The 20,362-nt window shown below is 34.6% G+C and overlaps 1 protein-coding gene across 1 annotated transcript in view; it reads left to right on the top strand.

The window, feature by feature from the left end:
- The window catches only part of TUT7 (terminal uridylyl transferase 7), an 84,746-nt gene that overhangs the window by 49,856 nt on the left and 14,528 nt on the right, over nucleotides 1–20,362 (top strand). Inside the window, 9 exon segments of the mRNA XM_078153000.1 lie at nucleotides 2,287–2,390; nucleotides 2,807–2,896; nucleotides 3,549–3,662; nucleotides 4,745–4,822; nucleotides 5,478–5,655; nucleotides 7,559–7,606; nucleotides 7,690–7,781; nucleotides 9,305–9,420; nucleotides 14,654–14,979. Of these exon segments, the coding sequence (XP_078009126.1) occupies nucleotides 2,287–2,390; nucleotides 2,807–2,896; nucleotides 3,549–3,662; nucleotides 4,745–4,822; nucleotides 5,478–5,655; nucleotides 7,559–7,606; nucleotides 7,690–7,781; nucleotides 9,305–9,420; nucleotides 14,654–14,979 (1,146 nt within the window).

The raw sequence follows: 20,362 nt of genomic DNA, 5'->3' as shown, positions 1-20,362 counted from the left end.
TGGAAGAATAGTGGGAGAAAAGGTCTTAAAAATTACATTTTTTTTCCTTCTTTTTCTTTCTTTCTTTTTTTTTTTTTTTGCTAGGCAGTGGGCTTAAGTGACTTGCCCAGGGCCACACAGCTAGTAAGTTTTATGTGTCTGAGGCCGGATTTGAACTCAGGTCCTCCTGAATCCAGGGCTGGTGCTCTGTCCACTGCACCACCTAGGTGCCCCCAAAACTACATTTTTTAAGAGGAACATTAGCAAACTGGAGCATGTCCTGAGAAGGTTGACCAGACTAATGAGGAAACTTAAAATAATATATAAGGAATAGTTAAACGAAGTAGTAGTGTTTAGCTTAAAGAAAATGGAAGTGACATGGTAACTAGAAGATTGAAAAGACATAGTTAACTGTTTGAAGATAACTTGAAGAGTTGTTATTTGGAAGAGAGATTATACTTATTCAGTGTGGCTCCAGGAGGGAATGTTTGGACTAGTGTATAGAAGTTTCAGGGAAGTAGATTTTGGCCCAGTATAAGGAAGAATTTAATAACAATTAGAGCTGTTCAAAAGTGAAATGAGCTACCTGGTAGAATAGTCTCAATCACTGAAGATCTTTTTTGAAGAGACTGAATGAAGTTATTTAGGAAAAATATATTTCAAGTAAGAGTTGGTCTAAATCACCTCCGTGATCCCTTCTGATTATTACTATAGATTCTCTGATCAGATTAAGTAATTTGAACTTAATTAATCCTTAAGGTCCTGGGTAGTTGTATAAAACCCTGTATGAATGTGAGTAGTAGTTATTGAAGAGTTTTTGCACAGCAGAGTAAGTGTTTAAAGAAAATTCATCTTGCAGAAGTCAGGATGAATCAGATGATTGACAGAGCCCAGTTAGAAGACTGTGCAGGGATCCTTAGAAGACTTAACAGGTACAATGACTAGAGTTGTAGATCTTAAAGACTACAAATTGTTTGTAGTTGTAGGAGATAAAGAAAAGGTGTGCCCAAAGTGATAAATGTGTAACTGGTGGTGCTTTGACCAAAATATGGAAGCTGTAATAGGGCTCTAATTTGGGAAAGAGTTCATGGTGAAAATATAACATCCATGTGGAAATTTCCACTAGACAATTGGAGGCATGGTACTAGAATTTATTTGGGCTGAAGATAGAGAATTCATCTAAATAGGAATGATAGTTGAGCCTTGAAGAATATCAAAACAGAAAAATGTTTAGTGAGCCTGGAGTAACATTCCCTGTGATAGGAAAAAGAAGAGCAGTTAGGGAGAAAAACTAAGGCATTAGAGAAGTGGATAAGAGCCAGATTTATATAGTGTCATGAAAGTAAAGGGAGGAAACGATGTCATATCTTTGGTCACAAATAGTGAGGACAGAGAAAAAGCAAAACACTTATAGAGGTCATTAATAACTTGTGAGAGTTAATTCTATAAAGTGGCAGGGATGGCCAAATAGTAGAAAAATTAAGGAAGAAGAGTCAAGAAATGGAGGGTGTTAGCGCAGACCACTCCATGAAGTTTGGCAATAAAAGGAAGGTAAAAAAATAGAATCTTTTAATAGCCAGAAGGGGCAGTAGGATCAAAGAGGAGGGTTTTGTTTGTTTGTTTGTTTGTTTGTTTGTTTGTTTGTTTTTTCAGCAAAATAGGGGAGAATTGTGTATATTTAAAGGCAGAAAATTTAAAAAGGAAATGGAGTCAGTGGAATGAAAGGATTAAACATACTAGAAGAGAAAGGGGAAAGTGTGGGAGCAAGTGAATTGAATTGGTGCTCTCAATCAGTTCCCTAATTTGCCCACAGATTATCACATTTGGCATTTTCATTGACATTCTTCAAAGACAGATGAATGTTCCCAAACAGGGAAATTGCTTTATCCATTGTGTTTGCTTTTCTAGGTGGGGGAAACCAGGTATCACCAAATAATTAGTTGCGTTTGTTTTCAAATGGCTTTCTTTTTCTTTTCTTTCCTGTCTTTAATCCTTTTTTTATAAGCAAATAAAACTTAAATCTGTGTTTAAAATAGACTTGTCTGATATGATAGAAAATTTTGTATTGGGGAAATAAACAAAAATAAACACAAAAGACTTTTCCTAATTATTGTGCTCCACATTTTCTGTGTTTAACCAAGGTAAATGAAATGATATAGGATGGGGTCAAGTTTAATTGCAGAACAATACTAATTTATTAAGATGAATTTCTATCTGTGGGCTGTTCAAATAATGTTGCTATTATATTAAATTATGTTAAATGATAACATATTAAATGATAGTGTTAAATTAAATTTTCCATCCTAGGGCTCAGAAATGTCTTGCCCATTACTACAGCAAAAGTACCAATTGTCAAGTTCTTCCATGTGAGAAGTGGTCTGGAAGTGGATATCAGTTTGTATAACACATTGGTAAGATTCTCTCCAAATATTTTCCTTAGTTTGTAGAGAAGCAAGAATTCATTTCCCCAGGCGTTTAGAATTTGTTGTTGTTCATATTAGCATTAATTTAAATATTGCCATTTCTTGAAGCATTTCTGCTGTTTAAATGGAAAAGTGTTTTGATTCTGCCATCCCATATCTTAGATTATATGTTTAAAATAAAAATAAATTAACAAACTGTTATAAAAGAGTCATCACTCTTTTAAGGCCTATATACTATGGCATTTCCCTAATTCTTGACCATTTTTCTTTTACATTTCATCTTGTATATTGAACAAGTTTTAATTCTAAAATGAAATTTCATTGATCATTGCCTCCTATATTGGAAGCTCTTTTTCTTCAAATGTATGATTGCCCTACAGTGTAATTTCTGATCTTTTTAACAGGCCCTTCATAATACCAGGCTTTTAGCTGCTTATTCCACCATTGATCTCAGAGTGAAATATTTGTGCTATACTATGAAGGTATTTACAAAGGTGAGTAATATAAAAGAATGTCCATTATGAATTATTAGGAAATAAAATTGTCTTATTCTTTCAAATGACTTCTGTGACCACTATAAATTGTTTAAAAATTTTAGTAGAAGCTAGAACCAGTGTTATCTCCTTCCTTTAAATAGCTACAACTTATTATAGGGTGGTTGCATGGGAAAAACCGAACTAGATTAAGATCACCTGGTCTTGAGTACTTACTTGCTAGCTATAAAACCTTGGGCAAATCACTTGCCTATTCCCTCATTTGTAAAATAAAGGTAATATAATGCTCTGCTTACCTCCTTTTACCTCATATAGCTTTGCAAAACTCACATGAGATAATACTATATGTGAAAATATTTTGTAAACTGTAAATTGCTGTGCAGAAGTAAGATATCTAAAGTCTATCATCTATCCAAACTACTATGATTTTTTAGAATTTTCATATGATTTAAATATATGTTTTTGTATTAGATGTGTTTTTGTCCAACTTTTCTATATTCTAGTGCTTTGGGAATGATATATTATTTTCATTTTGTTCCCCAAATAAAAGCTATCATACTCAGGCTTCTCATGCAGAAAAAATACATGTCAATTCAATTTTTAAAAAAAAAAAGGCTGTTGATTCCATTTTTCCTTCTTCCATTCCCTGTAGATGTGTGATATTGGCGATGCATCAAGAGGAAGCTTGTCATCATATGCATATACTCTTATGGTGCTCTACTTCCTACAACAAAGGAATCCACCAATTATTCCTGTTCTTCAAGAGGTAGGGGAAGGAAGGACTGATGAACAGTATAATCACAGCATCCCCTTTTTACTCTTAAATTCCATGGTTCTTCAGTTAGCCTTTTAATATAATTTTCCTGAAAGACGTTGTTCAAATTTTGAACTTAATTCATTGAGGTTTTTCCTCTTTGAGAGCGAAGGACAAACAACAGTAATCTGTCCTTAACACCACTGCCCAAGTCATCTTCTAAATGTACATATCTAATGCTGTCTCTTCCCCTTGTTCAAGATTTTCAGGGCCTCCCCGTTGCATAAAAGATAAAGGATATCAAGCCTTCCATAATCTGCCTTCATTCTGCCATTGGGAAAGTAGTGGAAAGCCATGGATTAGAGTCAGGAGAAACCTAGGTTCAAATCCTGCCTCATGCTCTTAGCAGATACATGACCATAAGCAAGTCACTGAAATTCTGTGAATCTTAGTTTCCTACTCTGCAGAATAAGGATGATAGTGCCACCCTCTCATGATAGTTGTGAGAGTCAAATGAGATCATACATGCCTGGTACTGTGAAAACCTCAAAGTGCTCGGTGGTTACTGACTTCTGTGCTTTACTTCCCCCCTCTGTAATATGGGACGGTAGAGGGATCCTTTCTGAGAACCCTTCCACACATTCTTATGTCCTCATTGGAGTACTAGCTATTCTGTGATTACATCTCTCCTCCTCTGTTACTGTACTTGTGTGTGCTGTTCCTTCATGCTGGTAGTGAACACACACAAACGTTCTCTCTCTCTCTCTCTCTCTCTCTCTCTCTCTCTCTCTCTCTCTCCCCCCCCCCTCCTTCCCCCTTCCCTTAAGGCCCAGTTCAGGCTGCATCTCCTCCATAGAACCTTCCCTAACCATACATCTCCCTCTCCCTACCCCTAACCAAAAGCAATTTCACGTTCTTCTAATCTTTCATGATACTCCATTTTGCTTCTCCTATGAATATATCATACTTTAATTTGTATTATATTTATGTGCATGTGATAGTCTCCCCTTCCCTAGATTACAAACTCCTAGCATTATGCCTTAGGTACTTAATAAATGTTTGAATTGAATGAATATTTCCAAAATCAATTTTAGATATACGAAGAGGAGAAAAGACCTGAAATAATTGTCGATGGTTGGAACACTTATTTTTTTGATCGAATAAGTGAATTGGTAGGTATTTTCAGGGTAATTCTTTTTCTTGTATTTGCAAGTATAATAAAATCAATGTAAATATTTTAAAATATGAATTAATCATTTCGGTAAATGATCTAAAACTGGGTAGCATAGCTTAACCGTACAATTAAAAGTTACCAGAATGTATTGTTTAAGTTGGAATGGAAAAAAAATTCTTTCATTCTGGTTCAGTGAACACTAAAGATAGATGAGAGAGAGAGAGAGAGTTGTTTTAATACTAACTATTTATAGCCAAGCCATTCTGTATGGACTGAAGATTCGATGAACATGTTGTCTCATAATTTTTTACCAGAGTTTAAGGAGACCTACTTTGAAGCACAGAGATCTATTTTATAGACTAAAAATGAAATTTCTTGAAATGTATTTCTGGTTCTTTCACTGGTAAGCTGTGTGTTCTGGGATATAGTCTTTAAAAGTGAGGATTTTTCTTTAATACCTCAAAGGGATAGTATAAAAATTAATAAATTATTGAAGACTATCTTCTAAAACATGAAAGAAAAGCTTTAATTAAATTATGTAAGAAAAGCCATTCAGTCTTCTGATTTGGACTAAGTAGATATGAATAAAGTTATGAGTTATTTGTTTTTAATGCCTTGAAAGAACATGACATATTTCTCTTGGTGACTTCTAGCCAGCCTTTTGGCCAGAACATGGAAAAAATACAGAGTCTGTTGGGGAGCTATGGTTGGGACTTCTTCGATTCTATACAGAAGAATTTGATTTTAAAGAACATGTTATTTGTATCAGGAGAAAAAGTCTGCTTACAACTTTCAAGAAGCAGTGGACCTCAAAATACATTGTTATTGAAGGTACACATCAAAACTCTGTGTAGAATTGACTGCAGAATACTACATGTAGAATACAAATTATGTTATGGACATTATTGTTAAAAATCGGTTTAATGATGATTGTTAACACATTTTACCTAAATAAGTATCTATTTTCATATATATTTGGTGAAAGCTTAAGGGCTGCATGTGTCAAATTCGCTTTCAAAAATGGCATACCTTAAACTTAGAGAATTTAGAGGTTCATTGTTATCCTGTGTCTGGTATCACATTTCTAAAATTTTAAGAATTGGATTAGATTCTCTTTAAGGCCTGTTCCTTTTCTAACATTCCATTAATTCTATGGAAATGGGTCAGTAGCAAACATTGTTTAAAATGGAACATTTAAGTCCTTAGCTTTATATGTTACAACTCTTAACTCATTTAAGTGTACAGTAATGATCTGTACAAGTTTTACTAGGCAAAGATGTGAGGAAAGATGGGGAACATGTAGAAAAATGCAAGAGAATGACCTGAATTATAAAGTTAGATGCATTAAAAACCATTTTTGTTTGACAAGAACTTTAGCCAGATTGCCAGAGTCTTCTTCTGTAATGTGCGTAATAGGTAATACAGGTTATCAGACAGCAAGAGGGCTTGGTGCTATATGTTTTTTCACTTTCAACGTTTTTATGTTAGGACTTATTTTGAGTACCTCAGTTTTATTGTTGATATGTTATGTATAAGGCTTAAGGCTGTATTGTAAAGCTGTTTATTCCTCTAAACATGAAGTATAAACAGTAATAGTGACTGATTTTACAATGCAGGGTGCTGAGACAACCAGGGCATGATCATAGTTGGAATCTGTAACATTAAGCAACATTATCTAATATGTTGGTTTTATACTAGCAACAGAAAGGAACAGGAAAATGTATGTTGCTTCCTGTTTTTACTAAAATGAGTGACCATTTCTTAGAGCAGATAGCTAACAGGTTTTTGTGAAATTAAAAACAAATCTTTAAGGGATATAATTGACATGCTAAAAATAAAACATTGAGGATATTATTCATTTACCAATTTTGATAATAATTGACATTTATATTAATAACCATGAATCATCAAACAAAGGTTAATTTAAAAAGTTTGGTAGTATTTTGTCTAAAATTAGAATAAATAGAATTTATAAGAGAGTTCTTCAATCCCAAATTTATGTATAGTTCATGGATTTTGTAACATGTAATTTTTTTCATGGATTTTGTAATGTGAACAGATTTTTCTGCTCAGAAACCTTGATTTGTTTGATATAGCATGCTTAAGAAAAAAGTAAAAGAATTGATGACACATGACCCACATGTTTTTTACAACATCCTTCCATCATTGATTCTCTTTAATATAATATAGTACAGTATTCTCAAAATTAGTACCAAAATTAAAATAACAATAGCCCCCAGTTCTGTTAAATTTTAATGTAGAATTTAGCCCACAAAGGTTATAAATATTTTTAATAATGTTCTAGTTTTTCATAACATAGAACAATAGATTTGAGTTCTCATTTCTCTCAATCTTCTGATAACAGATCTGATATGGAAAATAGGAACTTCAAAACTAAAATCATTTGTATAGCAGAGACACATTTTTATAGGAGAGGTTTTTTTCTGAGGGAGAATACTTTTATTTGTTATTAAGGTGAAAGCAAATTGATCCTATGCATATTCTCTAACTATAAGTAGCAAATGAAATGAGGAAGAGGGAGGGAAATACTTAATGGTTTTCTTGTGAATTGAGTAGATATATTTCATCTACTGCTTCTTTTCCCTTCTCTGTATTTGTTTAGCTGTTTTTTTCTTTTAGATTATAAACTCTGATAATGAAAACAGATTTTTTTTTAATAAAGTAAAAGTCTTAATCTTTACAATATGTCCCTTTTAAAATTTTCTTCACTTAGATCCCTTTGATTTGAATCATAATCTTGGTGCTGGATTATCAAGAAAAAGTAAGTTATTTTGTTTGGAAATGTATTAAATTCTGTTCTTCTTTTAATATGTCTAACCTTTTTTTCTTATTCCATCTTCTTAGTGACAAATTTTATAATGAAGGCTTTTATCAATGGTAGAAGAGTGTTTGGTATCCCAGTAAAAGGATTCCCTAAAGAATATCCTTCAAAAATGGTAAGTATCAGTTTTGGAAATAATGTCAATAACTATTAATAGAAGTTTCTGAAAAGCATATTCTTTAAATTCGTGTTGATTATAATAGTTGAATACTCTGAAAATCTAATTTTTATATTCAAGTTAAGGCTCAGAGTAGTAATTTATTCCCAGAGAAATTTTATTTTTGTACCATTTGTTTATGATTAATGGGAGGGTGAACTGTAATTATTGCTTGTTCTCAGGAGTCAAAATTTTAGGGTGTGAATAAATGGTCACCAGCATCTGAGTCTGTTGGTCATTAACCGTGTATCGCCTTTTCCAGATTGGTGATTGGGCACAATGCTATACCTCCAGCTCTTCCTTTCATATTCAGCTTAGCCAGATCCAATATGTCAGGTTTTTTACATGTAGTGATGGGGGAAATGATGCCGGAAGATGAGGAGAGGTTTATTTAGGCACGGGGATAGACCAGTAAAGTTTCATTTCCCACATAGTTATGATAGAATTAAGCCTCTTAACGCTATTATGATTGTTGCAATGTCACTCATTCAAAGCAAATGATCTGTTAGTCTTTCACCAGCTATTTGAGATTTAGAACTGTGCCCTTTAGAAGGGTGCTATGCATTAATGTTAAATTCTACTAAATAATAACCTTTGTGGTTAAAGGAAATAAAAATGTTCTCCTTATGCATTCTTAAAAAATTTGTTTTATTTTTTATTATGATCTTAACTCTGCATCTCCAAATACAGTGTGAACAGAAAGAGAGAATTATACATGGAACCATGAATCTGTCCCATACCACTTACTATTTTTTAGATGTTTGCAATATTTTTCTTTGACATAGAAGCTCTGGATTTTGACTTTGATGTTCCTGGGACTTTTCTGGGGTTTCTTTTAGTAGATAATCATTTCAAATCCAGACAGACAGACAGACACACACACACACACACACACACACAGCACAGATAATTGACCAAATTAGCTAAAGAGGTCCATGAGAACAAAACTTTTCATAATGTCTTAGTATTTTTATGTATGTATGTGTATGTGTATATAGGTACGTGACTCCAGACAAGTCACTTCTTTGTTTGCCTCAGTTCCCTCAACTATAAAATGGGAATAACAGCACATCCTCTCAGGGTTATTGTAAGGATCAAATGAGATGATATATCTGTAAAGAAATTCACACAATGCCTGGCACATAGTAGGTGCTATATAAATGCTTATTCCCTTCATCTCCTCCCCACCCCAAACTATCTTATATTTAAATACTTAATATTTACTTGTATTTGTTCTCTTTATATTTATCACATTCATATGCATGTGTCTTCCTCAATATACTATAAGGTCATTGAGAGTTAAGATTGTTTTCTTTGTATTTTCATCCCTAGTGCTTAGCATAGTACCTACAACAAAGTAGGTATTTAATGAATGCTTATTGCTACTGAAAATAGAAATTAATGCTGCTGACTAATACGCAAGACCCCTGAGTTTCCAAATTGATCCTAATTCAGAATCTCACTAAGTTGTATTCTTCTAGGAATATTTTTTTGATCCAGAAGTATTAACAGAAGGAGAATTGGCACCAAATGACAGATGTTGCAGAATTTGTGGTAAAATTGGACACTTTATGAAAGACTGTCCCATGCGGAGAAAGTAAGTTATTACTTTAAAAAGAGGGGTTTTGTTATTTGTATTTTGTTTTCCTTTTATTCGGTTTTATAAAAATGAGCTTAAGATGCCCAAGATGAGAAATTCAGGCCATCAGTTGTTATTGTTCAGTCATTTCCAACTCTTCATGACTCCATTTGAGGTTTTCTTGGCAAAGGCACTGGAGTGGTTTGTCATTTCCTTCTCTAGCGCATTTTATAGATGAGGAAACTGAGGTAAACACAGTTAAGTGACTTGCTCAAGGTCACACAGCGAGTAAGTGTCTAAGGCTAGATTTGAACTCAGGTCTTCCTCACTCCAGGCTCAGCGACCTGTCCACTGTACCACCTAGCTTCCCATCAATAGCCACATGAAAAAATGCTACAAGTCACTAATAATTAAAGAAATGCAAATTGAGACAATTCCAGGGTTCCACCTTCCACTTATCAGATTAGTGAAGATGACCAGAAAAGGTAAAATGACAGTTGTTAGAGGGGCTTCTGGGAAATGGGCATATTAATGCATTATTGGTGTGCAGTGCTGTGAATTGAGCCACAGCAGTTCCATACGGAACCATTCCCAAAAAGTCATTAAACTGTTCATACCCTTTGACCCAGTGATAACGTTACTAGGTCTATACTACAAAGAAATCAAAGAAAGATGAAAAGGACCCATGTGTCCAAATATAGATACACATATATAGCTAGCCACAACAAAAAGAACTTACACACACACATTAGCACAGATAATTGACCAAATTAGTTAAAAAGGTCCATGAGAACAAAACTTTGCATGTCTTAGTATTAATATGTACATGTGAGTATATATACGTGTATACATAAAAGTTCTTTTTGTAGTGATATATATGTATGCATACACACGTGTGTACATATGTATGTGTGTACATACACATGCTTTTTGAAGCAGCAAAGAACTATAAACTGTGAAGATGCCCATCAGTTAGAGTATGGGTGAACAAATGGTGGTATATGCATATAATAGAATACTATTTCCCTGTAAGAAATTGTTAAAGGGATAATTTCAGATAAACCTGGAAAGTCTTCTGTGAACTGATACAGAATGAAATAAGCAAAACCAGAAGAACAATTTATACAGTAAAGTACAATATTGTAAAGAAAAACAATCTTGAAAAACTTAGGAACTCCAACAAGATATAAAAAGAGGAATATATTTTTAGAAATGGCCAGTGTAGGAATTTGTTTTGATTATTCATATTTTTACAAGGTGTAGAGATGAGGGGAGAGAGGGTGGAAATAAATACTTATTAATTGAAAAAAATATATTTTGATAAGTATTTCCCCCCCAAAAAAAAAAGAGAACTAGAAAAAGCCCTAGTTGTATAAATTATGTTAACATTTAGGAAAAAGTAAGATATACTTAAAAGTTATATTCTTAGTTAAAACAGATAAATTATAACTCCTTGAAAATATTCAGTCATTTCTCATTATTCAGGTGAAAAAAGTCCAGGCCACCTATTTTTACCCCCTTGCCTGAAGCTTTCCCCATTGTAAGTCATAGTTCTATTAAGTATTATCGGGAGATAGAAAAGAAGAAGAAAAAAAAAAAAGAACTCAAATTTACCCCTATTCAGATCTTCATTACTTAACTTGTATTCACTTTTTCTATTATGTCACATTCTTTATATAGGAAGAGTAAGAGTTTGTTTTGTATGTTTCTTATTTATAATATGCAAGGTATATATTTAATAATAACTGACATTTATTTAGAACTTTAAGATTTGCAAAAAAAGCTTTTTAAGTACATCCTCCTTTTTAATCCTGTTCTAACAGTATGAAGTAACTATTGCCAGTGTTCTTGTTTCAGTTTTGCAGCAGAGGAAACAGAGTAAAGGTGGTTCAGTAACTTATCCATGGTCACCAACTAGTAAATGTGAATGTGGGATTTGAACTCGTGTCTCCTCACTCCTAAGTACAGAGCTTTTTCCAAGAAGCCTTGCTGCCTTAGTCATACCCTATTACACAGGGGGTGTGGAATTATTTGATCATTTATAGGAATATCCATTTTAAAGGTTAAATATATTTGCAATTCTCAAATTTTTTGGTCTCAGGACGTTTTACAGTCTTAAAAATTATTGAGGACCACAAGAAGTAGTTTGTGTGGGTATAAATAATGTCTTAGTATTATTAAGAAAACAGGTTTTCATGGACCTTATTTTAGCTCATTTGGTTAGTTATCTGTGCTAAAATGAACCAAAGCTTTTCCATTGTTCACCTGGATTATCAAAAGTTAAATAATTCATATTTTTTATATTAACTAAAGCCAAAGTTTTTTGCTTCATGCAAACTCTGCATTTCCGGTCAACATATTTGGAACAAGCACCTGGAATTCATAGTGTTCTGTTCTAAGACAGATAGTTTATTTATTCAACCTTGACTCAAATAGTTCTAACTGATTACATAGGGCAAAGAATAATTTTGATTTTCTGCTAACATAATAGCCTCTTCCCATCTGTGGCTAAAGGTACTTTACAATTCAGATTGTTCAGGTCTGGCAAAGAATGTCAGTGATTTAAGAAAGGGTGTCCCACGAAGAAGAGGTTCCTTACACAGTGTCAGTGGGTTCTATGAGTTTTGAATTCCAGTGGCACCACCTTGGGTTTAGTAAATCAGGGGTATTTGCAGCCAGACACAGAACTGATCTTTCTGACTGTTTGAGGTAACTTTGAGCCATAAGAGACAGGAAGTTTTCTTTCAGGAACAGTTAAGTTGTATTTGTGTTAAGTTGTAGTTTTGCAGGCAGCTTTTTCTGTGTAAATTTACTCCGTGCTTTTTTAAAAACTCTTTATATTTTAAGGGGGATGAAGAGTTTGCCCTAGTAGCAAGGATACCAGAAGAGGCCATCGGCTTGTGTTTTCAGTTAAATGCTTTGTTATTTGGTTTCCAGTTGCCTCGACTTATATGTAAAATTGACTGTACTGGCTGCTATTGTACAATGGAAAAAGCACTGAATGCCTCTGGAGCCAGAGCCCCAAGGTTCAGCTCGGATGCTTCCTAAAGTCCCTTATCTTCCATAAGCCTCAGTTTCCTCATCTTTAAAGTGAGGAGGTTAGATTAGATCACTTCCTTCCAGCTTCAGATAGTGATTCTTTGGTTTCTGAGCCACATTGAACCCAGGTAACACGGTGGCCTCAAAGTTAAGTGGAAGATTTTGGCATATATTAGTTTACAGCACTATATAATTGGCAACCTCTATTTCTGTGTTCAAACCAAGGAAAATAGCTTATTCTTTGCGTTTTCTAATCATTGCATAGCCCAAATGATGTTAGTAGCACTTTGTAAACCATAATAGCTAATATAACCAAGATCCAGAAAACAAGTGGGGAGAAAAACCCTTAAGAGCAGCCAAAAGAGATGTCACAAAGTATATGCATTAAGTAAGGCTCATATATTTTACCTAAAGAGTTCTCATCACATCTTGTAGTATAGTCATAAAAATCATAGTTAGCTGGTTTCTCGGACTGCAATAGATACAAGTAAGCAAGTTAAAAGAAGTGTTAATGTCTTCCTATAAAAGATTATAAGAAAACAAAAGTCAGGCATACAAATTCAGAAGCTAGAAAGGTTTTTTGGTGTAAGGGTGAAGAACTCGACATACCTAAATAGAATATATACCTGTCTGTCAATTGCTGTAAATCAGGAGTCATTCCTGAGATATCAAGAGAAAATTATCTACATATATAAAGGTATAGCGGATTGAATACCAGACTCGTAATCTGACTTGGGTTTAAGTGTTCATTCTCATACATACTGACATTGTTGATGTGTCCCAAGCATTTCTTTTTTAGACTGTAAATTACAGGACAGTTGCATTAGTAGATGGGTTTCCCTCACCAGTAGTAACCTACCCTGATCAAATTATGGGTTCTAACTCCTTTTCCCCCCTCCCCCAACTCTATTTAAAAAGGCAGGAAATTGTGTATTGTGTTTTCAAAAAACTTCCCTAAAAATGGTTTTAAAAAGTAATCTGGCCCATAAAAGGCTTCAAATAACTGGAATGTAAGTTCATGTTAGCTAAGTTAATTCCCTGACTATAGTACCTCTTAGTTCCCTAAAGAACAAATTAAGTGCTGTTTGACCACACTTATGCTAAATTTCTAGATTATATAAGGATAGAGAAAAGTAGTGTCTGATTAAATTTTGATTAGGTTGATTCTTGCCTGTTAGGTACTAAATAGAAGAATTTGTTAATTACTGGTCATCCCATTTGGATTGAAAACTGTATTTTCCCCTTTTTGACATAAATTTTGCCTTTCTTTACCCTATTTCTTCTGGCTAACCAAAATACAGAGATGTTGAGGCCAATGACAGATGAGCAGACTGAAGAAATCTGTCTTTCTCCCCTGAAACACAGCAGAATGCCCCCCAGTAGCTGATCATTTGTGAGCCCAATGTGATTGTGTGTTTTCTATATAAATACTAGTAAGAAATGACTTATTGGAAAGACCATTGGTCCTGTACTTTTTTATATGTTATATGTGGGCAGCTAGGTGATATGGTTAGGTAGAGCAATGGACCTGGAGTCAGGACATCCTGAGTTCAAAACCAGCCTTAGACATTAACTGTGTGACCCTGAGCAAGTCATTTAATCTCTGGCTGCCTCAGTTTCCGCAGCGGTAAAATGAGGATAGGACTAACATCTACCTCACAGAATTAAGATTAAATAAGATATTTGTTGGGGTCTTGGGGGGTTTTTTTGCTTTTTGGTGAGGCAGTTGGGGTTAAGTGACTTGCCCAAGGTCACACAGCTTATAAGTGTTTTGTGTCTGAAACAGAATTTGAACTTAGGTCCTCCTGACTCCAAGGCCAGAGCTCTATCCGCTGCGCAATCTAGCTGCCCCTAAATAAGATAATATTTGTAAAGTGCTTAACAGTGTCTGGCATATATCAGCTTTGGTAATTCACATAAACTGTTTGTAAGTAGCAGGCTTCCTCATTAGTTCTCTGGAATTATGGTTGGTCATTACATTGATCAGGGTTCTTAAAGTCTTTCAAGGTTGCTGTTCTTTTCAGTGTTGTAGTTATTATATAAATTGTTATGTATAAAGATGTTCTCCTAGTTCTGTTCACACCACCTCATTCATGTTAATCTTCCCTGTCTTCTCTAAGTCCATTATTTCTCTAAAGAGCTTGTGTATTTTTTAGATTAATGCCAGGATTTTTCAAACTACAATTTATACTGTTGTAATACTTTTATACAGAGTGAGGCGCCGGCACGATCATGAAGATATTAAAAACCAAAGATACCCTGAAAACAACGAAAAAAGAAACAAAGAAGACAAAGAAATTCAAAATAAGAACACAGAAAGAGAGATGTTGGTAAAAGAGGGAAAGTTACAGTGTACACCTCAGAAAATCAAACAAGCAAGAGGGGTAGTACTGGAAATGGGAAGAGACAAAATTTCTAGGCAATCTTTAGAAAAATGGAAGCGACAAGATGACAAAGACTTAAGAGAAAAACGTTGTTTTATTTGTGGAAGAGAAGGACATATTAAAAAAGATTGCCCACAGTATAAAGGAGCTACAGGTATGGTAATAACAACAACTTAATATTTGTAGGATACATTTTGGAAATGTCCATTTTAAGAATTCTTCAGTATTTTTATTTATTTGCTTAGTTGGACAAACATGTTTGTTCCAGAAATAAGAATTGATCCTTCTCCTTATCAAGGCTAACCCCTTATCCCATCCAATCTCCTCTAGTGGAAGGCCTCCACAATCATCACATATCTCTTTCATTCTTTTATTCTTTGTTATCTACAAACATGCCCGTGCCATCTTTAAAAAAACTCTCAGTTGATCCTTACAGGTCCTGAAGCAACTATAGCTCTCTCATTCAAAGCTAAACCTCTAGACCGAGCTATCTTCTCCTCCTCTCTTTACTTATTTTTCAGTCCAGTATGGCTTCTGATCCCTCCCAGCTAAAACCATCCTCTTCAATGACTTCTTAATTGCCAAGTCTAAAGCTTTTTCTCAGTTCTCATCCTTCAGTAAGCATTTATTAAGTGTCAGGCACCATGTACATGCTAAAATACAATAAAAACCAAAAACCTCTGCCCTTAATGAGTTCACATTCTCATGGGGGAGACATCATTCAGACAACTGAACAAAAAAAAAAAAAGGAATGGGAAAGGCTTCTTACAGAAGGTGGAATTTTAGCTGAGACTTCAAGGAAGCCAAAAGGAGATAAGGAAGAAGATAGTTGTAGACATGAGGGACAGCCAGTAGAAACAGCAGAGTCAAAGAGATTAAATATCTTGTGGAAGGAACAGCAAGGGGGCCAGTGTCAGTAAATCAGTAAATACATGAAGGGAGTAAAGTGTAAGAAGACTGGAGACTTAGTAAGGATCCAAAGATAAAGAATTTTCTGTTTGATCCTGGAGGTAATAGGGAGCTACTGAAATTTATTGACTAGAGACATAATATAGACAAACTTGTGCTTTAGAAAAATCACTTCCTAAAAGTGACAGCTGAGCAGAGGATTGACTTTACTGGGGAGAGACTTGAAACAGGAATATCAGCAGAAAGGTTAGGAGTTTCTCCTATTAACCACCCTCTCTTCCTGGATACTGTGTCCTCTGGGTTTTATGACTGTGCTTTCTTGGTTCTCCTACCTGTCTCTTGAGATCTAATCTTGCATCTCTAGTTGCCTATTGGCTAATTTGAACTGGATGTCCTAGAAACATCTCAAACTCCACATGTCTAAAACAAAGCTCATTATCTTTTCTGTTGAGGGCACCACCACTATTTTTTCAGTCACCCAGGTTGTAACCTTGGAGTCATCCTTAACTCCTCATCCTTTTTCACCCTTTATAATTAATCATATGCCATTCTCTCCACTCTCATGACCGCCACTTTGACTATGGCAGCTTCTTTTATCTGCTTTGCTCAAGTCTCTTTTCCTCTCCAGTTCTACCACACAACTGCCAAAGTAACATTCCTAAAGCATGGATCTGACCAGCTGGCTCCTCCAGTGGTTGCCTAGTAGTTCTAACACAAAATACAAATTTCTCTGTTTGGCATTTAAAATGTTTTCTAACTTGGCCCCAGCCTACCTTTTCAGACTCACTGTTCATTATACCCCTTCATGCATTCTGTGATCTAACCAAACTGGACTCCCTGCTCCGCTGCCTAGCACAGACTGTCATCCATGCCCGGGATGCACTCCTTCCTCTTCTCTACCTTGTAAAGGCCTTAGTTTCCTTCCGAACTCAGCTGTCATGCCACTTTGTATGTGAGGTCTTTTGTTTTTTGTCTTTCCGTGCCAGCACAAGGTATATAGTAGGCAATGAATATTTGTTGATTGAGTGAAGAAAGTAGAATCATCATGGTTTAAAAAGTCAAGTTAATCTTCTCTTATTATGACTATTGGATCTCTCTTAGTTTTTTGGAGGAGAAGTGTTATGAAGATCAGTTTGATGCCATGTGTAACAAGTTGCCCAGTCATTCTGTCATGCCTAGAAATGTAGTTTTGTTGACCAGCGTTGGTATTAGAGGGGCCTTACCTGGCTTGCTTAGAACACATCCTCAGCAGTTTAAATAGCTGCCTGGAATCTACTTGGGGATGGGGAGGTCAAGGAGGGGGGCATGCAGCGGGGAAGGGGAGGAGAGGCAGGCAACAGCTGTTGTTGGTGATAATTAAGTAGCCCAAATTATTCCCACCTGACATATTTGAAGTGGGTTGATCATTTCCATTAGAGGCTCAAGTTTCTGTATTTAATATCGTTCTTTTCAGTTTTACCAAAAATGCCAAGGCATTTGGTAAACTTAGAAGGAGGAAACTAAGCCATCTCTCTTGAAAGTATTCTTTTTTATTTCTGAATAAAGATTCTGGACTGAAGTAGAAGGCACTTTCTTGCTGTCATAATTCTACTTTTTTAGGGACTACAGAAAAAATTGTTGGTAATGAGAATTTTCCTAAGCATTAACATAAAAGCAATTATTATAAAAATAACCACTATAAAATAAATAAAAAAATACTTAAGTAACTACTAAATAAAAATAAAAGTAACTATGATATCCATAGCTCTATCATGACCATCTTGTTCAAGGGACAAATTCTAGTCTGTTTTGTAAGACCAGTAAGAAAAGAATCACAATCAAAGTGGATGCTAGGGAAAGAAAAATAATGCAGTATTTCTTTCCTTTTTCTCCATTGCACCTTTCTGTACACTTCTTAGAGCCATTAGAAAAATGACCTTTGTGGAACAGCCCAAGAAGAAATAAGGGAGGGTGGGTATACACATATACACAAGTATCCTATTTCTTAATGTGATTTTCCTACAAATGAAAATAAGTGATTTTACTCATGTGAAAATTTTGACTTAAATTTTCTGTAGGCATTTAGCACAGTGCCTGACATATAGTAGATACTTAATAAGTGCTCCTGTACTTACAGGCTACATGAGCCACATTAATATGAAGTAAAACTAATCACCATTGTCCTCCTTTTAGATGTAACAAAACAGCTATGGACCCCAGAGTTGTTTTAATTTGCATTTCTCTAATTATATAGAGCATTTTTACATACGGCCATTGATAGCTTGGATTTCTTGCTCTGCAAACTGCCCATTCATTTGATCATTTATCAACTGAGAAATGGTTTTTATTCTCACAAATTTGACTCAGTTGCCAAAAATTTTTTTTTCCAATATCCTGCTTCTCTCTAATTTTATATGTAAGAAGGGAAATATAGTGTAAAATGTTTTGAAAAAAAATTATCATACTGTGATAATTGTAAACATTATGTCATTTGATGTTATTGTTAGATGTTACAGTTAAAGTTTGATGTTATAATTAATGAAAATAGGACTCCCAGTATGAAGTAACTTATGCTAAGTGATCATAATGCCCATAGAAGTATTTGGACAAAACCAATGTCAGTATTTTTCCATTGTTAATTCTGTGTCAGTCGGGTAAGGCTTGCAGCTTTTTGATTGGGTGTACTCTTGACCTGCTGCAGGGGCCTTGTGTCATTCTCCTTCTGCTGCCCCACATAGTTAAGAAACTCCCAGTTTTACCGGTGCTTCACCTAAGCCTGATTTTTAAAAATTTTCTTAATAGAATTAATTTTTTCCCGTTATATGTAAAGACAAATTTTGACATTCATTTTTTTTTAAATGTTGAGTTCTGAATTTTCTCCCTCCATCACCTCCCCCTCCCTAAGCTAAGTCTGATATCGATAAAGAACTCCCAAGAACTTTTCTACCACACTTCAGTCTAATTAAGAATGCACCCTTCTACATTTGGCACCAATCACATGTCCTCTACGAAGCCCATTCTTACTTAGAGTATATAAACTTGCCACTGAACCCCAACTTTGGGTGTGTATTCCTTCCCCCTCGCATGTGTCCCTCACCCTCAGGCTGGGTAAATTTCCTGCAGGAGAGTACAAACCTCTTTTTTGTTTATATGCTTTGCCTGCTTGCTGCATCACATCATAGTAGTAAAGCTCATGATTATATCATTGTCCTGAATATAAATTTTCTAGAAATTCTCAAACTCAGGTATTTGCTTTAACTTGAGCCATTAGGCCAAATAAGTAAATTATGGCCAATGATGAGTTTGGAAATAATATTATAGAGTTATCATATTACATTATTAAAATGAGTGATATTACATATTAAATGAGTGAGAAAAGAAGAGGGAACTAGGATGTACAACTTTTATTAGGAATTTGGCTGTCAAAGAGAGGAGAACTATGGGAAAATAGCTTAAGAAAGGGGGTATTAGAGTCAAGTAAAGAGTAGGAGGGTTTTTTTGTTTTTATTTTTTATTTCATTTTAAGTAATAATGGAGCCTAGAGCATGTTTGTAGGCAACAGGAAAGGAGCCAGTAAATAAGGAAGAAGATTAAAGATTTAAGAGACAGAAGAGGAGAGAGGGGTGGGGGTTTTTTTGGGGGGGTTTGTTTAGTAATTATAAAAACTTTTAGGACAAACAGCTTTTATAATGGTAATATACATTTTAAACAGTCTTTTTAAAATAATAAAGAATACATCAGTAGAATGCACAGTTGGGAAACATTCCAAAGTCTGGTACTTTATGTTATACAAAAGAAATAAATGCTCACCTCATTGGTACAGTATGTTAACAATTTTACTTACTGAATTTTCTTGGAACCAGGTATAGGTGGAAATAATCAATTTCAATACATGTTCCTATTTTAACTACATTAGAAGTGGAAAAGAATATCTTTCATCCATTTGATGCTTTTCTACTGTCGTCTTTCCTATCCTTATTATTGGCTAAGAGCATGCAAACTATGTAGAAGCTGTGATTAGACTATTCATTTTCAGAAACAAGCTTCTTATCTTATTGTTGTACATACTACCTACACCAGTTCAGAACACAACCTTTCAGCATAGTCTTATTCTGCATGTTTTTTCATAAATCCTCTATCCAGTGTTATAGAGGTCTTCTGATTTGTTTAATGAAAGCTAGTGGAAAACATACATAGTCCATATGAATTGCTTAATTTTAAATTAAGCCAGTTAATCATCTCTAATACTAAATTGCCACTTAAGCAGTGGGGGGGGGGGTTGAAGAATGGGAGAGTCATTAGAATTCCATGGGGATCCATTAAAAATTAGTTTTAAATCAAACAAATAACAAAACTAAAAACTAATTATAATGATCAAGTCAGAGAAGAGTTGAAAAACACACCTCCCTTTCTTCCTTGCAGAAGTGAGGGATTATGGGCAATATTGCATATAGTGGTAGATATGGTTGGCTGGTAATTGGTTTTGCTGACCCACTTATTTTTTTCTCTTTTAAGTCTTTGTTATCATGTATGGGCTTACTGAGTGAAGGAGGAGAAAAGATTTATTCAGAAGCTAATGTGATGAAGTAACAAAAAATGCATCAATAAAATGTTTTGATTTTAAAGTAATTAATTAGCTTTTCAAAAAA

This window comes from Phascolarctos cinereus, unplaced genomic scaffold (genome assembly GCF_003287225.1).
Source record: "Phascolarctos cinereus isolate Bilbo 61053 unplaced genomic scaffold, phaCin_HiC Scaffold_4;HRSCAF=312, whole genome shotgun sequence".
NCBI classification, from domain to species: Eukaryota; Metazoa; Chordata; class Mammalia; order Diprotodontia; family Phascolarctidae; genus Phascolarctos; species Phascolarctos cinereus.
The sequence above is the reverse complement of the archived record's forward strand: the minus strand, read 5'-3'. Positions and strand labels throughout refer to the sequence as shown.